The 19,043-nt window shown below is 40.8% G+C and overlaps 1 protein-coding gene across 4 annotated transcripts in view; it reads left to right on the forward strand.

Moving 5' to 3' along the window:
* The first annotated feature begins 2,265 nt into the window (after window positions 1-2,265).
* Window positions 2,266-19,043, forward strand: part of BRD1 (bromodomain containing 1) — a 38,743-nt gene continuing 21,965 nt past the window's right edge. For 3 of the 4 annotated variants that reach the window (XM_072147081.1, XM_072147084.1, XM_072147083.1), the window contains exons 1-7: window positions 2,266-2,406; window positions 5,890-7,260; window positions 10,190-10,346; window positions 11,001-11,132; window positions 12,003-12,131; window positions 12,251-12,563; window positions 14,365-14,628. In XM_072147081.1, coding sequence (XP_072003182.1) covers window positions 5,900-7,260; window positions 10,190-10,346; window positions 11,001-11,132; window positions 12,003-12,131; window positions 12,251-12,563; window positions 14,365-14,628 — 2,356 coding nt within the window. In that variant the 5' untranslated portion in view covers window positions 2,266-2,406; window positions 5,890-5,899. The other variant, XM_072147082.1, reaches the window with a different exon arrangement.

Below are 19,043 nucleotides of genomic sequence, written 5' to 3' on the forward strand. Positions count from 1 at the left end.
GAATATGTTGTATGCACAGCATGATATACTGGCCCAAACCAATTATTAAAGAAAATCTACCATCAAAATCCATCAAGATAAACCAGATAAACACTTTCTCATAGATCCAGGAACTGTGACTGTAGTTATCTTGTTATATTTGTTATCCATGGCCTGTTTCCTTCTAAAATCTACTTTTATAGTAATGCTAATGAGTCTGCTAATTCCACCAGTATCGCAATGAGATTTGGCCTGAGCTAAAATTTAGCATTATCTATTACAGGCGGTCCCCTACTTAAGGACACCCGACTTACAGACAACCCATAGTTACAGACAGACCCCTCTGCCCCATGTGACCTCTGGTGAAGCTCTCTGGATGCTTTACTATAGTCCCAGACTGCAATGATCAGCTGTAAGGTGTCTGTAATGAAGTTTTATTGATAATTCTTGGTCCAATTACACCAAAAATTTTGAAACTCCAATTGTCACTGGGGCAAAAGAAAAAAAATTGTCTAAAACTTCCATTATAAAGTATACAGTTTCGACTTACATACAAATTCAACTTAAGAACAAACCTCCAGACCCTATCTTGTATGTAACCCGGGGACTGCCTGTATTTAAATCAAATACATTTCTTGAATACCTTTGTTAGCAAAAGTGAAACAGGTATCCTCACACTTGACCTTTTTACTAAAGAGACTGACTGACTGCAATGGGTTGCTACATTTTTCTAGTTTCCACCACAAATTTTCCAAAAAGTCTTTATCCTTTTCCCATTACTAATAAAACAATTGTTTTTGAAACTCAACAAACCAACTTTAGATTAAATTAAATGTGCATGAAATTCAAGAAAAGAGTATCCAGAGGCCCCCCAAGTTCATCAATGCCATCTGAGAATCTATGGATTGCACAAAGCTATTCGGAAACATGGTATGTCAAGGCTATGCCAACATAATCAAATTCTCTCACCCTTTTTTATAAATGAGCACCCAGTCTGAGAGATAAAAATTTGGAGGCTGCTCAAGGGCCCTTAACCCAATCCTGCTAATAAAGATAATTTTCCATCATGGGCTACTACACCTGTGACAGTACTTATTTGGTATACCTGTCCATGCAGTATTGCATTTATTGTATATCCGGTGTACACAAGACCCCATCTCTAAATATAAAAGATAGCTGCTGCAAGAAATTATTGCTGCCATTTCCTCACCATTTTAATCACACAACTTAAATTCCAGGTACTAGAACAGGTGCTGCGCCCCAGGAGATGCGGTGATTGTATATGGCAGTTAAAACTCAGAGAAGTCTTCTGAATTCAGAAATTGAACTCCCTTTTCTCACATGGACTAAATTGGGATTATGATATCTAGAGCTTTATTTGAATTCCTGTGGCTGAATATGAATGTAACAGCAAACCCCATCTCTGTATGAAGAGGGTTCAGTCCCTGAGCCCTCTTCACACAGCAACTGCTACTCTGTGCCATACATGTACAGGGCAGAGTGTGAACCAACCACAACATGAAGTATAAGTTAGTTAAAGGGGTTGGCCACTTAACTTCATGTTTTTTTGTAGTGTGGGGGCAGGATATTAGGTAATTTATCAATACACATCTATTAATAGTTCTGCACCGCTTTCTTGATATATAAAGTGAAACCTCCTGTCTTTTACCACATCAGCCAGACATTCCAGTCCATAACATGGCTGCAGATGGAGGGTCAAGCAATCACTAACTATATCCATGAGCAATTGCCCTGCCAGGACCTTATCATAGTATTCATGAATATAAGATTAAGGTCTTGGCAGGGCAATTGTTCACGGACAATTAGAGAACGCTGTGCAGAACTTTCAATAGATGTAGATTTGTAAATTACCTAATATCCTGATCACACACATTACAAAAATCATGAAGTAACATGGCCAATCCCTTTTATATTTGCCCCATAACATAACACCCCATTCAGGTAGACGCCTGTATCTAAAGCAGAAGCCATATGCTCTTACTAGTGCGCTCACGTATTGCCATGACGACCGTAGTATGTGGAGCTCCTCTGCCTCCTCCATCATGGCGGCACGTACGGGTCGTGACGCTGATACGTCGGAGCAGCGGAGAGGGGCGGTCCGCGCTCTGGTGAAACCGCATTGTTTGTTTCAAAGGAAGAATCTGGGCCGAGCCGCGGCCGCCGAGCGTATACCCGGAGACAGGCCAGGTCGTCCGCACGGAGCCGAGGACAGCGGCTGGCGGCTGATTGCGGGGCCCCTCCGCCTCCACACGTCCGGCCAGGGGAGGGAGTCGCTACCGGAAGATCTGGAGAGGAGGGGGAGCTTTTGTGACCGCTCCGTGGCGGTGGCCACAGTTCGCGGTCAGCCTGGAACAACGATCCATCGCCATTAGGTGCTCCACCGATTGTCAACCGTCCCCCCCGCAGGTAACGGGCGCATTCCGCTGCACAACCCGCTCTTATTCCTGGCTGAGCGCTCACTCTCCTCCCCCATCTCCAGCCGGCGTCAGGGGAAGGAGGACCGCCGCTCGCTGTCTCTCCTGTGTGTGTATTCTGCTTTGTGCGCTTGTGTTGTTAGACGCCATGTTTGCAGCGCAGGGCTTGGGGATGGCCGGGCGGAGCGCTGACACTCGGCGCCGCTGCTCCCGGTTCCTGCCTGCTCTAACGGCCACCCATTGATTTGAACGGGCCCGGGAAAAATGTTTGGTGCAGTGACGTCACGGGGCTGGCTTCTCTCCCAAGTTTGGGGGGACATTTAACTCTTCAGGCTCCATGGGGGTCAAACGGCGCCGCTTTATTATGAGGCAGCCCATCCTGCTGCCGCTACACCAAACATTCAGCCACCTATCAGTGCGCTAGACGGCCTTAAAGGGGCAGCGTGCAGGCGCATGGGCACAAGGAGGGAGAGGGGCCTGCAAGTGTGATGGATTACTGTCACCTATGTCTCTGTAGTCATGTCCTGGGCTAGATGTACACTATAGTCCTTCACCATAGCCATGCTTGGGCTGTCCTACTGAGGGAACTTTCCTCTCAGAAAACCCCAATTTCCCTGTTTATCTGGAGCATGTAGTATCAAAACCTCAAAACCAGCTCCCTTCATCATATACCGTCATGTTCTACTTTCTCACCGCAACTTTGCATAAAGACTCCTGAGATTGTTTTCTCCCTCCTGGTGGAAATCTCAGCTGAATGATTTCTGGATGCTAGCCCTTCTGTTATGTCACTTTGTGGCATAACCAGGACCATGTTATGGTGTTTAGAGAATGATGCCTCATTGACAGAATTGTATGTCACTTATTGTGAACCATTCCTGATCTTTGCTCTGAAAACTACATAATAAAGCAGAACTGTTACACATGCCCACAAGACAACTTGCACATGGTGGTAGATTTACAGCTAAACGTCTTGGAATATCTGTGGTTAATAAGTCAGAATTGCTGTGGATTTTGCTTACAATTTCTCCATTGGAGGAGAAATCCACTGTGGAACTGAAGCGTAATAATTGACATGTTGTAATATCTGCCCTGCAGATCCCTTTCCGTGTGAAAGGAAAACATTAAATGTGTATATAACATATTCTAGATGTTGTAGAGTAAAAGGGCAGTGGATTTTCATAATGGAAATCAACATCAATCGATACCATGTGCTCTAAATAAAAACAATGTACAGTTTACGAGTCTGAAAGTTTGAGGATCTATTTAAAAAAAAGTGGTCGATTTTCTTTAAGTATTTAACTATACATTTATCTTAAAGGGAACCTGTCATCAGAGATTGACCTAATACCAGTATGTTGTCAAGTAGCTGAACAGCTTTTAGATCAGTCATGGCAAACCTTTTAGAGACAAAGTGCCCAAACTATAACCAAAATCCACTTATTTACCACGAAGTGCCAACATTGCATTTTAAGCAGTAAGTTATTGCTACCTGTTCTTCAACATCTTTCAATCGTATCGGCCCCCCTGAGGCCACCAATACAGTTAAAAGAAGGGCACATTCAGACTATCATTGTAGCTTCTCACCAGGGTCTCTCTATACAGTAAGAATGGTGGGTACAGTAGGATGACCTACAAAGATAATGCAGTTCTATCAACACCTTCTCACTTTTCCCGCAGTTTCTTCCCACAGTTCCAAACAGCCAATGAAGTTTCTCTTTGAAATAGCACTGAAAGCAGCATCTCTTAAGTTGCCTGGGACTGTAGGAAGATTTGGTGAATTTGTTCCTGTTTGGTGAACTCTGTGAAGAGGTCGATGGCCTGAGTGCCCACAAAAAGGGCTCTGAGTGCCACCTCTGGCACCTGTGCCATAGGTTCGCCACCACTGTTCTAGATCATGCTTCTTTCATGGCCCAGTGTGCTGGCTTAATGCAGAAAATCAACTTTAAAGTGAGATGTTATTTGGTTGTATGAAGTAAGAGAGGCAGAGAATTTAACACCATAGTTAAGCTGTGGTAGGGGTTTAATTGGACCAATTTCTGATGAAAGGTTCCCTTTAAAGGATGGTCTGTCATATATTTACTATCATAGAAACTGATACTACTATTAAATATTTTTTTATTTTATTTTATATATTGATATAGATGTATGCTTGAGCCACTTACAAAGAAATGATCTCGAGATTGTAAAACATCAAACTTTACTGCCCTTGGTTTATTCGGTTATATGAACACATATTTAATCTTATTTCCCTTTGTACTTAATCCTTTTTATTTTTGTCTTTTGAATAAGTCTAAATAAAGTGACACATCTATCCAAAGTGCCGCAACGGGTTTATTCACAAGCGACATATTTATTGAAGACTTTTCTGCTACATTCAACATGTGAATGGGGTTGTTTCTATAGCCGGTGTATACATATCCCAAAGATGGGACATTAGACATTATAAAGGAAATTTAAAAGTAAAATGTATAGATGAGCATATCTCCAGAATGAGCTACTGCAGTCGTAGGAGGACCAATTTATTAGTTCTATAAGGGGCACAACCAATTGTTGCGAAAACAAAGATGAGGAATGAGGTGGCGTTTGCATGTGGGGTTAACGTATGCGTTTTTAAAGGCATCACAACCGCTTAGAAGAGGAGATTTGCTGAAATATGTTGCTGTCAACAATGCATTTACAAAACGCAAATCTCTTCTTAACAGCTGTTGTGATGCGTGCATCTGTTTATGCCATGTGTGAACACACCCTAAAGATCGGCAACTGACTCCAGCTCCAAATAACTGATGCAGAAAACTTATGAAATAACCGATATGTTACAGGGCCCAGTGTGGAGCTTTAGGAATTTTTCTTCGGTAGATCCTTTTTGGCTGTAGGGAATATCCATAATAAGGTGCTTGATAGCTCATTCAATGGTGTGATCCAGTATCCGAGGGCTATGTTATGTGACCTCTAGCAGCCTACAATATTGTGGATGTATTTATCATTAAGTGCTTATTTTAAGTGTTACATACACAGATACACATGATGAATGTAGAGGAGTAGGTGCAGATTCAGGATCTAAGTCTGTTAATATTTTTACATGTGTAGCATTCTGTTATAGCAGTAAAATAATAAAGATACCAGAAACCCAGCAGGTTATGAGTCATTGAATTAAAAGAAGCCCTAAAGATCTGATTGTCCCTAATTGATTCCATTTATGTCATTCCGCCAAACTTGCGCTCAAAATTCTGCAATCTTTCTCTGGTATATAGCTTAAATAGTTTGATTCTGTGAAGTGTTGCAGCATATGATGTCACTATATAAAGGATTAGTATTATCCATTGTCATATGGGAATATCCAGCCCTTGAACAGATAACGGGTTGGTTCCTTATTAGCTTTCAACATTGTATAATACAACATTGTCACCATTTTTTTTTTTTTTTGTACCCACCTGTCTTTTAAGTCTATATCTAACATTTGTTTATTCTATTCCAGATCCCGCAAGATGAGGCGAAAAGGACGATGGCACAGGGTTTCTACCCCCAGAACATCTACTTCTCCTTGTAGTATTAAACATTCCCCTACTCGAGAGACCTTGACATATGCCCAGGCACAGAGGATGGTGGAGATTGAAATTGAAGGTCGCTTGCACAGAATAAGCATATTTGATCCTCTTGATATCATTTCGGATGATGATCCCACCGCTCAAGAAATGAGTGAATGCAACAGCAATAAAGAAAACAGTGAACAGCCTCCTCAGCATTGTCTGCGGTCTAAAAGACATAAAGCGAGCAAAGCAAAAAAGAAAAGCGAAGCTCCAACCACTCACGGTCATGCGACTACCAGCACTCTTCCAGAGCCCAAAGTCCGTGTCATAGAATGTAGCCCCCCATCTGCACCCCATAGGTCTGCTGCATACTACAAGTTTGAGGAAAAGTCCTCTGAAGAGTTGGATGAAGAAGTGGAATATGACATGGATGAGGAGGATTACGCATGGCTGGAAATAATAAACGATAAAAGGAAAAGTGAGGGCTTCTCATCGGTATCTCAAGACATATTTGAATTTCTTATGGACCGATTTGAAAAAGAATCTTATTTTGAAAACCAAAAGCAGGGTGACCAGCAGTCATTGATCGACGAGGATGCTGTGTGCTGTATTTGCATGGATGGTGAATGTCAGAATAGTAATGTTATCTTGTTTTGTGATATGTGTAACTTAGCAGTTCATCAAGAGTGTTATGGCGTGCCATACATCCCAGAAGGACAGTGGCTATGCAGGCATTGTCTACAGTCAGGTAATACAGCCATTGAGTGCGTATTGTGCCCAAACAGGGGAGGTGCCTTTAAAAAGACTGATGACGATCGATGGGGACACGTTGTTTGTGCTCTATGGATACCGGAAGTAGGGTTTGCAAACACAGTTTTTATTGAACCAATTGACGGTGTTCGTAACATTCCCCCTGCAAGATGGAAATTAACTTGCTACCTCTGCAAGAAAAAAGGTGTTGGTGCCTGCATCCAGTGCCACAAGGCTAACTGTTACACAGCGTTTCATGTAACCTGTGCTCAGAAGGCTGGGCTCTACATGAAAATGGAGCCTGTGAAGGAAGTGACTGTCACTGGCACAACCTTCTCTGTAAAAAAGACTGCGTACTGTGATGCACATACTCCTTCAGGTTGTGTCAGGAGGCCGCTAAATATTTATGATGAACCAGAATCAAAAAATGGCATTTGTAGGAAGGGCATGGACAAGTCCTTGAGGTCAACATCTAAAGTTCGGAAAAAAGCTAAGAAATCCAAAAAAGCTGTGAGTGAAACATGCACAGTTGTACCGACTGTCAGTGTACCGGATATTCCTCCTCAGAGGTAAGATGGAAAGCAATGGGTTATGCATATCCTGATTTGTGTCTTGGGTGGATATGGTTCATACAGCGTGATCATGAAAGTGGTAGTTTTTCATCAACTATTGTACCTCCATGGCTTCTTATGTGTATCCTCCTCCCCTCCTGGCAGTGCACTATGCCTGGGTTATGGCTCGGGTGGGCACACGGCCATGTAGTGTAGTATTCATGCAGAGGCAACGTGCAAAAAAAGTGATATGGCTAGTGACCAGTCATTGTTAAAATACATAAAAACCTTACCTCCTTCCCCTATTGGTGTTCTGGCCTATGAAACCAATATGATGACAACTGTTCAATGGGGGCTTGTATCTTTAGTTTGACTTGTTTTGTCTTTTTCCTCCTTCTTTTTTTTTTTTTTTTTTTTTAATTTGGGTGCATTTTTTTGACTACATAAGGGTCATAAGATATTAGCTGGTAGGTGTGTCTGTTGCAGTGTTCCTAAATGTATCTTTCCAAGACAATGTTTTCTTTGTTTTACAACTTTTTTGAGCACATTTAGACGACTCAGGTGCACAATGAAGTCCAACCAACCCACACTTATTCCATAAATGCCCCTAAAAAGTCCCTGCAAAACAGACAAAAATAGACATGCGTCAAAATGGCAAATTTAGAAGGATACAAAGAACTGCTGAATTATGCCAACCTTGGCCAACTTTAAAAAGTTGCAAAAGAAACCAAATGATACATGTCTCATTGTCGGTTTCTGTCTTGGTTCAATGTAGTCAGCCAGTTTGTTTGACCAGACTCTCACTGCAAATGAGCATTGTTTGTTAATGTGCTATCTTTTAATTCAATGGCTGGCAAACACAGCCAATGTTTCTCAGAGCAGGGTAGTCCTTTCTATTGTCTTTGGCATGTGCGCAGACCTCTCATGTTGAAGACACAGGTTACAAAACTGGCCATGGGTCATTTGTTTACAGCCTGAGAAAGCACATGTTTGTGTGCAAGTATGCATCACATTAATGGTCCAGCATGAGTCCTTGATAAGACGAGGTCCTAATTAGACAAGGCTAATGGCTTAGGTACCCTAAAAATAAATGTATTCTGTCTGTAAAATATGTACTGTCTATCAGCTAGGCTTCTTGGACTGAACTATGCATTGGGACCAGCATCATGGCTTTCATTTATGCTAGAAGTCGGTCTCCCTGCAAAACTGCTGCTCCATACTGAAAACATAGCGGGAAATTTATCTCTGCTTCTGTGCCAGTTCTCTTGCGTAGAAGCAGTGAAATAACTAATTTCTTAGCGACCATGCCACCTTCATGCTATGTGAGCGTGGATGGGACGTATAGGGCCGCGGTGGCTGGTGGAGTGGACCGGTCCGGGGCATTCCCGCCCCTTTGTCTGCTTTCTTTTGAAAAACTATGGCACCACTCGCCTTAAACATCAAGCGTCTTAGGAACAACAAAGGATGGGTGGCGTGGCCGCAATCCTGCATCGGCTTATGATGAATTTCCCCAATAATTACTGTATGGGATGGCACTCCCACGAGGAGGCAATGACTGGGAATCATAAAGCACTATGTTGTAGGGTTCCATTCACCTCAGACAGATGAGGAGAAAAGGATAAAGTTGAACTCCTCACACTTCTGGATGATATTTTAGTTGATGATTCAACATTGTCAAGCTCCGAACAATGGTCCATGGCGGTGGCAATGATAATAGAAAAAGACAGCCTGGGCCTCAAACAAGGGCAGGAATTTTTCTTTTGTGATTCTGGCAGTCTGCTCATACATAGGGCTGTGGTATTCAGGCTAGCCACTGAAATAAAATGCATGAGGTCTTAGGCATTTCGATTGTGTTTTGAAACTCATCTCATCAGGAGAAATGCAAAACTAAATGCACATGTTTTGCACAAAACGCATGCGTCTGGTAAGTTGCAACTCGCATGCAATCATATCGTAAGAAATGTTACACTAAATGTGTGTCCTCTCAATGCAGTCTAAAGATAGGAGTCTATCACTAGTCAGCCGTTAAGTCACTAAAAAATTTAACATTTTTTTTTAATCTGCCTTTTGTGTGGGTAGAGGGAAAGGTATGAAGAAAGGAAGAACAAAGGAAGTTATTTCTTACAAAAAATATTGAAGTTTTTCACCTGCACTAATTATTAATGAAATTGAAAAAAATGGTCTAGAATTTTAAGTTGCACTTTAAAATGAGAAGTCCATTTTGTTTCTATGACCCCAGAGTAGCTATATTCATATTCTCCTCTGTGTGTCGCACCTTGTAATTGACCTGTAGGACACAATTTTGTCGCTTGGGTTTTTAAATGCTGTGTTTCATGAGGACTTCTTGTTGTGAATACGTTTACAGGCATATGTGTTGTATATGGAACCACAGTGTGAAATGTTGCAAATATATTGAACACTACTATAACCTGATATGTCCCTGTAGTACCACTCCTGACCTATGGATAGGTGTGTGACTGTTGTTGACTTGGTGCGTTTCAGTTTAAACTATACGGAAAGGGGTTTGGAAGGAACACGTATGCATTTTCACTAAAACGTATGCGTTCTGGAATGAACACCACATGATTTTTAAAAGGCAACATGTGACCATGGGATTGGGGACACCCAGGTTGGAAATTCTTCAGAATGTACACGAGCTTATATGATTACTACTCAGCCCCCCCCCCCCCCCCCCCCTCATGAGATTTTGTGGTGTTCTTTTCACATAGTATTGTATTTACTGTACTACATGTATGCATACATTTGGCATATACAAGTTGGACTTTCATATGCAATAGGTATTCTGTATCTGTGTAAGAAGTGGTATCTGGAGCTTTAGTGGTAGCACGCTTCTAGTGATCACTTCTTAATATTATCAGGATTTATATAGTTGTTTATAGTTAATTTTCTGATGCTGTGTTAAAATAGTTCTCATGTTTTCTTATAGAATAAACAAAATAATAAATCAGGTATCAATTCAGCGGAAAAAGCAGTTTGTGGAGCGGTTACAAAGCTACTGGCTACTGAAGAGACTCTCGAGAAATGGCATTCCTTTACTGAGACGGCTACAATCCAGCTTGCAGTCCCAGAGAAATATTCAAGAGGTATGGAAAGGATCACAAGGAAAAATGTGTTCATCTTATACTTGCTGAAATTACCTTTCTTCCCAAATACAATGGATGTAAAGTTCTATTTGTGGTGACAGTATACAAATAGAAAATAATGAAAATAAGTCTTCCAGGATGGGGAAAGGGAAACCATGCTACCTTGTAAATCAGTCACCTTACCATCAAGCATGACTTTTAGGAAGCCTAACAATACGGGATTAAAACCAAACCAGTATATATATTCCAGAAGGGACAGATTCCTTACTATAGACAGCACTGTTAAGATGTGGTTGCATGTTTTCAGTACAGTGTAGGGAACTTGTTTAGCTGAGTGAGAGGCTTTTGACTAGGGTCAGAAAGTAATAGCTTTCTAGAATCCGCCATTGGAGCATCACTGGCTATAAGTCAAGGTGGTCTTAATGGTCAACCTCTGTAAGGAGAGCTCTTGCTTACTGAACCTGGTTTATACAAAAACAGTCTTCAGTGACTAAAACAGCGATGGTGGTAAGAAGAAGTGTTGGTTAAATTTCAGTTCATGTTTCAATCCCCTACATGTAGCACTGGCCAGTTCCCCAGGTCCCTTGCTTCAGTATAGTTTGTTGCTTTTGAAATTGTCATTTTGTAAATTCTCTTTGTCTGTTTTTGTTACAGAGAGAGGATGATGAGGAAGTACAGTCATTGAAAAAGAAGTTGAAGTACTGGCAACGGTTAAGGCACGACCTTGAAAGAGCGCGATTACTTATTGAATTGATCCGCAAACGGGAAAAATTAAAACGTGAACAGGTGATTTTTCTTCTTTTAATTACCCCATGCAAAATGGATCACTTTTGCAGCCATATGAGAGCCATTGTCTGAGGCTGAATATTATTCAAACCTTTTTTAATGTTTTAATACAAAAATGGTCATCTTTTGTTTTCATTTCTAGCAATCTTTTAACACTTACAGGACTCAGCCCTTTTTGTTAGTTATTTTTCTCCCCTCATTCCAAAAGCCATAACTTTATTTTAAGTTTACAGAGATGTGTGTGGGCTTGTTATCTGTAGGACAAATTGTACTTTTTAGTAGCGGCATTTATAATATTCCATGCAATGTCCCAGAACATAAAGTTGGTGCACTCTTTGAATATGGTAAAAAGACTTTTATTACATTGAGGAAAAGCAAATTTTAAATGGTGTCATTTTGGGAATTACGACACTGTGAACCTGACCTAAATAGTTTTTATATCTCAACAAATTCTTAATTATTATTTTTTTTTTTATGGATGCTGATGGAACTTGCACTGCCTTACATGTTAAATGTCTCCCTGCTATAATTCTAGCCTTAGGCTATATTCACACTAACGTATGGGGGACGTATATACGGCCGTCGTATATACGGCCGATATACGTCCCCCATACACTTCTATGGGCGCACGGCACCCTACGGGAGGACCTGTCCTATCTTTTCCCGTAATACGGGGCCGTGCGCCATAGGTTGCTATGGAGAGGGGCGGGGGTGAGCTGCGCTCACCTCCTCCTCCTCTCCCCGTACACTGCCGTTGCCCGCTGCGGTACGGTACGGGCGGGCAACGGCAGTGTGAGTATAGCCTAAGTGTTGGTATTCATTGGCCTGTGTTAAATGTTTTGTTTATGTGTAATTATTTGTTTTTGGTAGGTTAAAGTTGAGCAGGTAGCTATGGAGCTTCAGCTGACACCACTGACAGTACTACTACGATCACTGCTGGAACAACTACAGGAGAAAGATCCAGCCCATATATTTGCTCAGCCTGTGAATCTATCAGAGGTGAGGTTTGGAAACCTTGTATAGTGTCTGCAGCTTCTGCTCCCCAGTGGGTATAAGACCTAATTTCTAATTTTCTTCCGGTACAGCAGCTTTTTTTACTACTTGATTATTTCTTCTAGGTTCCTGATTATTTGGACCACATAAAACATCCTATGGACTTTTCTACCATGAAAAAACGGTTAGAGGAGCAGAGGTACCATAACCTTAATGCGTTTGAGGAGGATTTCAATCTAATCATTGAAAACTGCATGAAGTATAATGCCAAGGACACCATCTTCTATCGTGCTGCTGTCCGCTTGAGGGATCAAGGAGGCGTTTTGTTAAGACAAACTAGAAGAGATGCTAATGGAATTGGTTTTGATGAAGTAACGGGAATGCATTTGCCAGAGCCACCAAAAATTGAACCGCCACCACAGTTTTCCTGGGAAGATGGTAAGGTTTTCTTTTTTTTTTTTTCAGCCCTATGTCTATTGCTTAAAAATTGAGCAACTATTTAATATTTTTTCTTTAATTTCTAGTAATTAATTACTAGAAAATTCACTATTCATTGAGTAGATGTGTAACCTTGGACCCAGTTCACACCTGCGCCTGGGCACTTGAGCACATCTGACATTAATAAGGCACATAAAGGTTAAATAAGGCATTTTAAATTTTAAGAATTTGGGACAATGTTACCCCCTCTGATTATACTGTCTGTATGTGTTCACACATTATGCTGCTATCATGTGATGGTGATATCAAAACATGTACATTTATTTAGCTGCTTAAATGTTTTTTGCCGCATCAAGATGGAGCTCTCTAGTCATACGGCATAAAGTACATCTCCAGTCATATGTGCTGGCTTGGCATCTTTTATGTACCTGCTGTCAGATTGCTCCTCCTGTATTCTGCACCTTGGTTAGGTAACATGTTTGGGTGGCACAGATAAGTGATGGCTGTATTAGTTGCAGTTTTGTAGTCACTTCATGTTATAGAACTCTGTAAAGTCGAAGTGATAACCTTCCTGTAATCCATAATGGTTAATGTCTAAAACTCGCTGAACCAGCAGCGACTTCAGGTCTTCCTTTTTAGTAAAAACTTGCCTGTTTACCTGAGCAGGAAAGAGTCGCTTTTTGTGGTTAAAGACTTGGTGAGGAATTTGATCTTTAGACAACAGATCTATAAGATGAAGTATAAAAGGTGCAATTCTCCTCTTAAAAGGGGTTGTCCACTTTCAGCAAATAATTGATGTTGGGTTTGTTGATCTCTGCTTGTTGTCATTCTATAGGAAGCTTAATTGTCTTCCATTGAATAGATATCTGTTCATGGTTATGCGATGCCAGACAGGTGTACAGCTCATTACTATGACAGAGAATATTCATAGGTGCATGAGCCGTTATTATTACACAGCTCCTATAACTCTGTGATAATAATGGTTCGTGCACATGCATGTCCACGGCATCACATGGACTGATTTCTATCCACTGTAAGTAAACCAAGAAGCTTTCTACAGCAGGACAGCAAGCAGAGATCTAGAAAACCATGAGGAATTAATACAGAAAGTATATTGGAAAATTGGATAACTTTTTTCCTTAGGCAAACCATATCAAATATTTGCTGAAAGTGGACAACCCTTTTAAGTTATCAGGAAGGTGTGTGTATTTATAAAAAAAAAGTTATTTTGTATACATGGAAGGCTATTTTTTTTTTTTTTAAATAAACCTTTTGTCATCAAAGTAAATTTGCGTGCATTTTTAAAATGTTTTTTTCACTTTTCATCAAAATTGCATGAAGGTGCCTATGTCTCTAAACTACTTTAAGGAATTTTGAAAATGGGGCATGATGGGCTATATGGTTGTTGGAATTTGATATAATTCTTTATGCTGTAATTTTGGTTTTAAAAAATGTCCTTTTTTACCATATAAAAAGCCAAGAAGAACTTTTGGGGTATGGACTAACTTTTTACTTGGTAAAAAGGACTTTTTACTGAAAGAGGTTGAGCTCAGACTGAATTTCTATTTCAATATGTTATACCATACCTGAAGGCTGCTGCTAGTTTTGTGGTGTAAGAGTTGGTGACCGGTTCCCATGTAAGATGTGTTGTAATCGGTTATTGAGGCAGATATGTAGAGACTACTCATTTTTAAATGGTTGTAAACATTTTCCTCCAACAGAAGATTATGGCCGTGACTGTGTTGTGATCTGCTGTCATAGCTGTAAATCTTGATGGTTCCTGTATTTCTTGCTTCTACAGTTGATAAGCTGCTCAATCCCAGTAATCGTGTCCATATGCCCTTGGAGGAACAGCTGAGAGAGCTGTTGGAAAAACTAGACTTGACATTTGCTATGAAATCAAGTGGATCCCGAAGTAAACGTTTAAAATTGTTAAAGAGAGAGATCAGTAATGTCCGTCAGCTGCTGTCACAACAACACATTCAGCCTCCACAGATAGAATCAGGGATTGGAAGCTTTGAAGAGGAGAGCGGCCTCATAGTAGAAAACGATGGTGAAGAAGATGGTAAGACATTCTGGCTCATTTGTAGCTTCCTTTTATGTGTGTTTAGAGAATGTGTGTCTCAAGCAGTAAGATGTTGTAACAATGCAATAGTCTAAAGTGAATTTCCATCATCAAATACCAAACTTTTTTTTTTTTTTTTAATCCATGTTTTTAAGTGGAGCTAATTTTTAGAGTTTTCGCTTTTCTAAACTTGTTCTCCATGACTCTATATTTAACTTAAATAAGTTTGTCCTGTCTTTCTCATGGCTTGGCTTAGTAATAGACTGAGACAATTTAGTAGGGGATTTGACTTGCCTCATTTACATCCCATCAGAATTACAAAAGAAGAGAATGCATCTATGGAAAGCCCCAACACTAGTGACAATAGATGACTCCGCTCATCTTCACTTCCTCTGCAGGGAGAAAGTCTGAAAACATAAAGTGAGTTGTGAAAACGTTCAGTGAGTCGCCCCAAGACCATTAATGCCTATGGCCATGAGGCTTTTGTAAGGATACCATCACTTAATGCTCAGGCAAGATGACCGCTCCTCATGGAAAGAATAATCTACAATAAAAAATTGCAACACTTTCCCTTTTGAGGTGAACCATCACTAGAGCTTGCTTTGAAGAGATGGCTTGTGTGGTGTTTCTCTGTGACAGTAGTATAAGAGGGGAGGATGAGCTTAGATGTATTGTGATCACTATACAGAGGAACTTGCGTTTACTTGGTGAAGGAGCAATTGAGCCCCTTTGACCAACATGGAAACTGTATATACTGCAGAGACTGGAAGACTGATGCCTTATGGGGGATGTAGCCGCTGCAGCAAAGTATGTTGGTTACTGCCTTGGTGTTTAAGGTTATGTTTTATATATACCTGGCTCCCTGCCAGTAAAGAGGATCAACTAGTGGGGTGTCTGAATCGTCATCATTATCTCCTTTCTCCTAGCTCTTCCTCCCTATACTCCCCCTCCCTCATGCAGATCTTGGCTGACCCTGTACTCCATGTGAATCTGTCGGCTCATGTCTACATGATGGGTGTGGGGAGAGGAGAAAGGAAGGAGAAAATGCTAGCAGAGCAGTGAGGAGATAATGATGACACAGGGACTCGGCAGCACAATAGAGTCACAGTGGCACTATCGACACTGTGCTGGCAGGAAGCCAAGCATATTTCTACACATTTTTAAACGTGAGTGGAACCAGTAATGATGATTATAAAACCGGATTGGAAAAAGGTTATGAGAGCATGTCCTTTAGGTAAAAATGTGATGGGTTTTTTTTCCTCTTCATTGGCAATAACCTCAGCTCAATAACCTCAACCTGGGCCATGAGCCTATAGAAACATTAGGAAATGGCTACTGTTTGATGGCCATTTATCTGATGTACAAGAGCCTACCAGTCTGCTGAAGTGCCCATTGTAAATAGAGCACAGGTGTACATCTAACCCTCCATCCATCCATTCACTTCTATGTCAATTCAGGACATGGCTGTCCTGGAAACCCTCTAGAAGTGAATAGAGTGGGGCTTGGATATGTGTTCCTGCACTCTTGTGCTTGTTGAAAATACCATTTGCTCATCTTCTGATGCTCATATACAAGACCATGTTGAAAGTCACACATTCTTTTCTAGAGAGCTCTTTCTCCTGCTATAAAATCTCTGGACAATTTTGAGCCTCTTTGATGATTTAATTCCCTTCTACATAAATACACATTCCTTTTTTTTTAATATGACTCATTCAGAGACACACACCCTAAAAAGTTTTGTTTACATTGGACATATATTGGAAGGGGCTTGGTACAATAGTTTAATCACAAATTGCACCCTGAGTAATTCTCCTTGATTTCTAGGCACCTGACAGTAGTGTTGCCATGGGGGGAAATTACATTACACAGTGGCCATTTATTGACTGACCATGATCCTACCCTCTTTGTAGCCATTCTCTACACAAGCTGGAGAGCTCTCTATTGAGTACTTGACCATGGCTAACATAGGTTCATAGTTTATATGGTTGAAAACAGACACTTGTCCATCATGGTACAATATTTGTAATCGGCTCAAATGTACCTTTATGGAAAACTTCAATATCCTGATACTGTAAAAAATGAGGGAGGATGAGATTGATTAAAAGTTCATGTGCTGAGAATATCTCCTAAACTAAAATGGCTTTAGCATAAGTGCAATATATAGTGGCTACACTCCAGCTTTTAACAGTAGAGAAGATGCCATCTTTCAGTCAGTAATTCTAGCCTGTGTGTCAAATTACTGGCTTTGTTAACCCTATATTTAAAGATTAATGGGAGCCAAGCAGGTGTGTTAAACTTTTTGTGTCCAAAGGAATACATTGAGCTTTGTAGTCACATATTAAAACATGCTACATTTTTTTGTTTTGAATTTCAGTTTTTTGCCTGAAGTCTGTTGCTTGCCTTTTTTACCAGTGTTTGTGTTGTGTGTTTTTTTTTTTTTTTGGTTAATTTTATAACCCCCCAAAGCAGCATCTCAGGGAACTTGTTAGAGAATACCTTTTATCTTTGTTCTTTGAGATCATGATGCCCGTGTCCAGCAGCTGTTCACTTGTATTCTTTTGTTATCACTTCTTGAGCTAGCAATGAATGAGCCATATGGTGTACCCTTCAGTCCAACTTGGGAAGTCATGAAGGGGTTTTGTTTGTTCGTTTTGTCTTTAGAAGCCAACTCCAGAAATCTTGCTACACAATGTGGTGTTTTCATTGAATAACTTCCCTATGATGTTTTAGTTGTTGCTCTGTAGTTGCTTTCTTGGTATTTATCTTGATTCGGACGTTTTTTTTTTTTTTTTTTTTTTGCTTTATGTAACAATTCTGTTGCTAGGTGCCTATTGTCTTCTGCACAGGATTAACTTTTTGTATCTATTCTTTGTTTCTGTTTTGTTATAGCTGTGTTTGCTGGCCTTTACTTTTGGCATTGATATAACTAATAGTTTATAGGTGTAATGTAAGACTGGATTTTACAGTGAACCTTTTTGTCCTCTTACTCTACTGCATGGTGCTTTTTGAGCATTCCCCTTATATTAAAACATGCTCATTTACCTACTATTTTTCCAAAGTCACATGTAAATGAGCTGGAAAGTGTCACTTTAGAGATCCCCATCTTTGTCTCAATCTATACTTGGTGTCAGAGCCATGCTTCTGGTGTCATTCTAAAGCACATATTCTCAAGGTGTTTGAGCCTAAAATAGGGGCTTATGAAGTTCTGCTCTCCCCCTCAAGCCTCTTAATGGGACTCATCTCAGACAGTTACTTTAAGGCTCAGGGTGCTGGCAGTTTACACTAAACTCTGGTTAAAGGAGTTCACCACAAACTAAAGTTAGCCCCCCCACAGATCGCAAAAACGAGCGGTCTGTCAGACCCCTTGCATCTCCTTCAGACTAATGGAGCAGACGGCCGTGCGTGACCCTTCTGCTCCACTAATCTCTATGGAGCTGAAGGGAGATCGCCGAGTGTGGCGGTCGGCAATTTCCACCAGCTCCCACAAAGCCAATCCGGTCACCTCTGGGTACGACTGTGGTACATCAGACCCTGTACACATGACTTGTGGGGTACCATCACGGAGACCCCCACTGATCAGCAAGTTGGGCCCTATCCTGTGGATATGGCCTAACTAGCTTTGTGGGAAAACCCCTTTAACAATGGGCTTCTTTTTTAACAATGGACTTTTTTATAAAGTTTATAGAACATAATCTGTGGATGGAAAATAAAGACCTACACATTGCCTGCATATTGAAAATGCTAAATTCCATTCACTTCAATTGAGGCCCATGTTCTCTATGGCTGCCACCCTGGCCTCCAGCTTAGTCTGCTTGTGTGTGGCGTAAAGGAAATCTAACATCAAACATGATAAACAGAGCTAATCCTCTTCTTCTTATATTTATTTTCCACAATCACCTTCTAAAATCAAATGCTAATAAGCCTGAAGGGTGTAACCAGAGCCCCTCCATGCTGTAGCTTCACAGGCTGATACTCTGCTGTACGATTAAATCGAATAGGTGGGAAGTGCTGAGGAGCAGGAGGAAAGGTGCTTCTGCAATTTCAGCACACGATGGGAAGTGCTTCTTGCATACTGTAACAGCCTGTAAGTCTGCAGCAGGGGCTCCGGTAACACCTCCAGGAAGGGGGCAATGGATAACAAATAAGAGGATTACCGCAGTCATGGTGCCTGGATCTATGAGTAAGTGCCCCTGATTTATCATGCTTGATTTTGCTGGTAGATTTCCTTTAAATTGAGCTCCAGTGTACTAAAAAGTCAAGAAATCTATTTAAAGATTAATGCAGATGGAATGGTGAAATTTGTAACATCTGGGTAATGCCAGTGCTACATTTTTAGTTACTGGTGTGGAATAGACACTTCTATAACAAAGTAATGATGATCTTTATGTAGCAGAGATAGTACCCAATGATGCAAG

This window comes from Engystomops pustulosus, chromosome 4, assembly GCF_040894005.1.
Source record: "Engystomops pustulosus chromosome 4, aEngPut4.maternal, whole genome shotgun sequence".
Taxonomy (NCBI): Eukaryota; Metazoa; Chordata; class Amphibia; order Anura; family Leptodactylidae; genus Engystomops; species Engystomops pustulosus.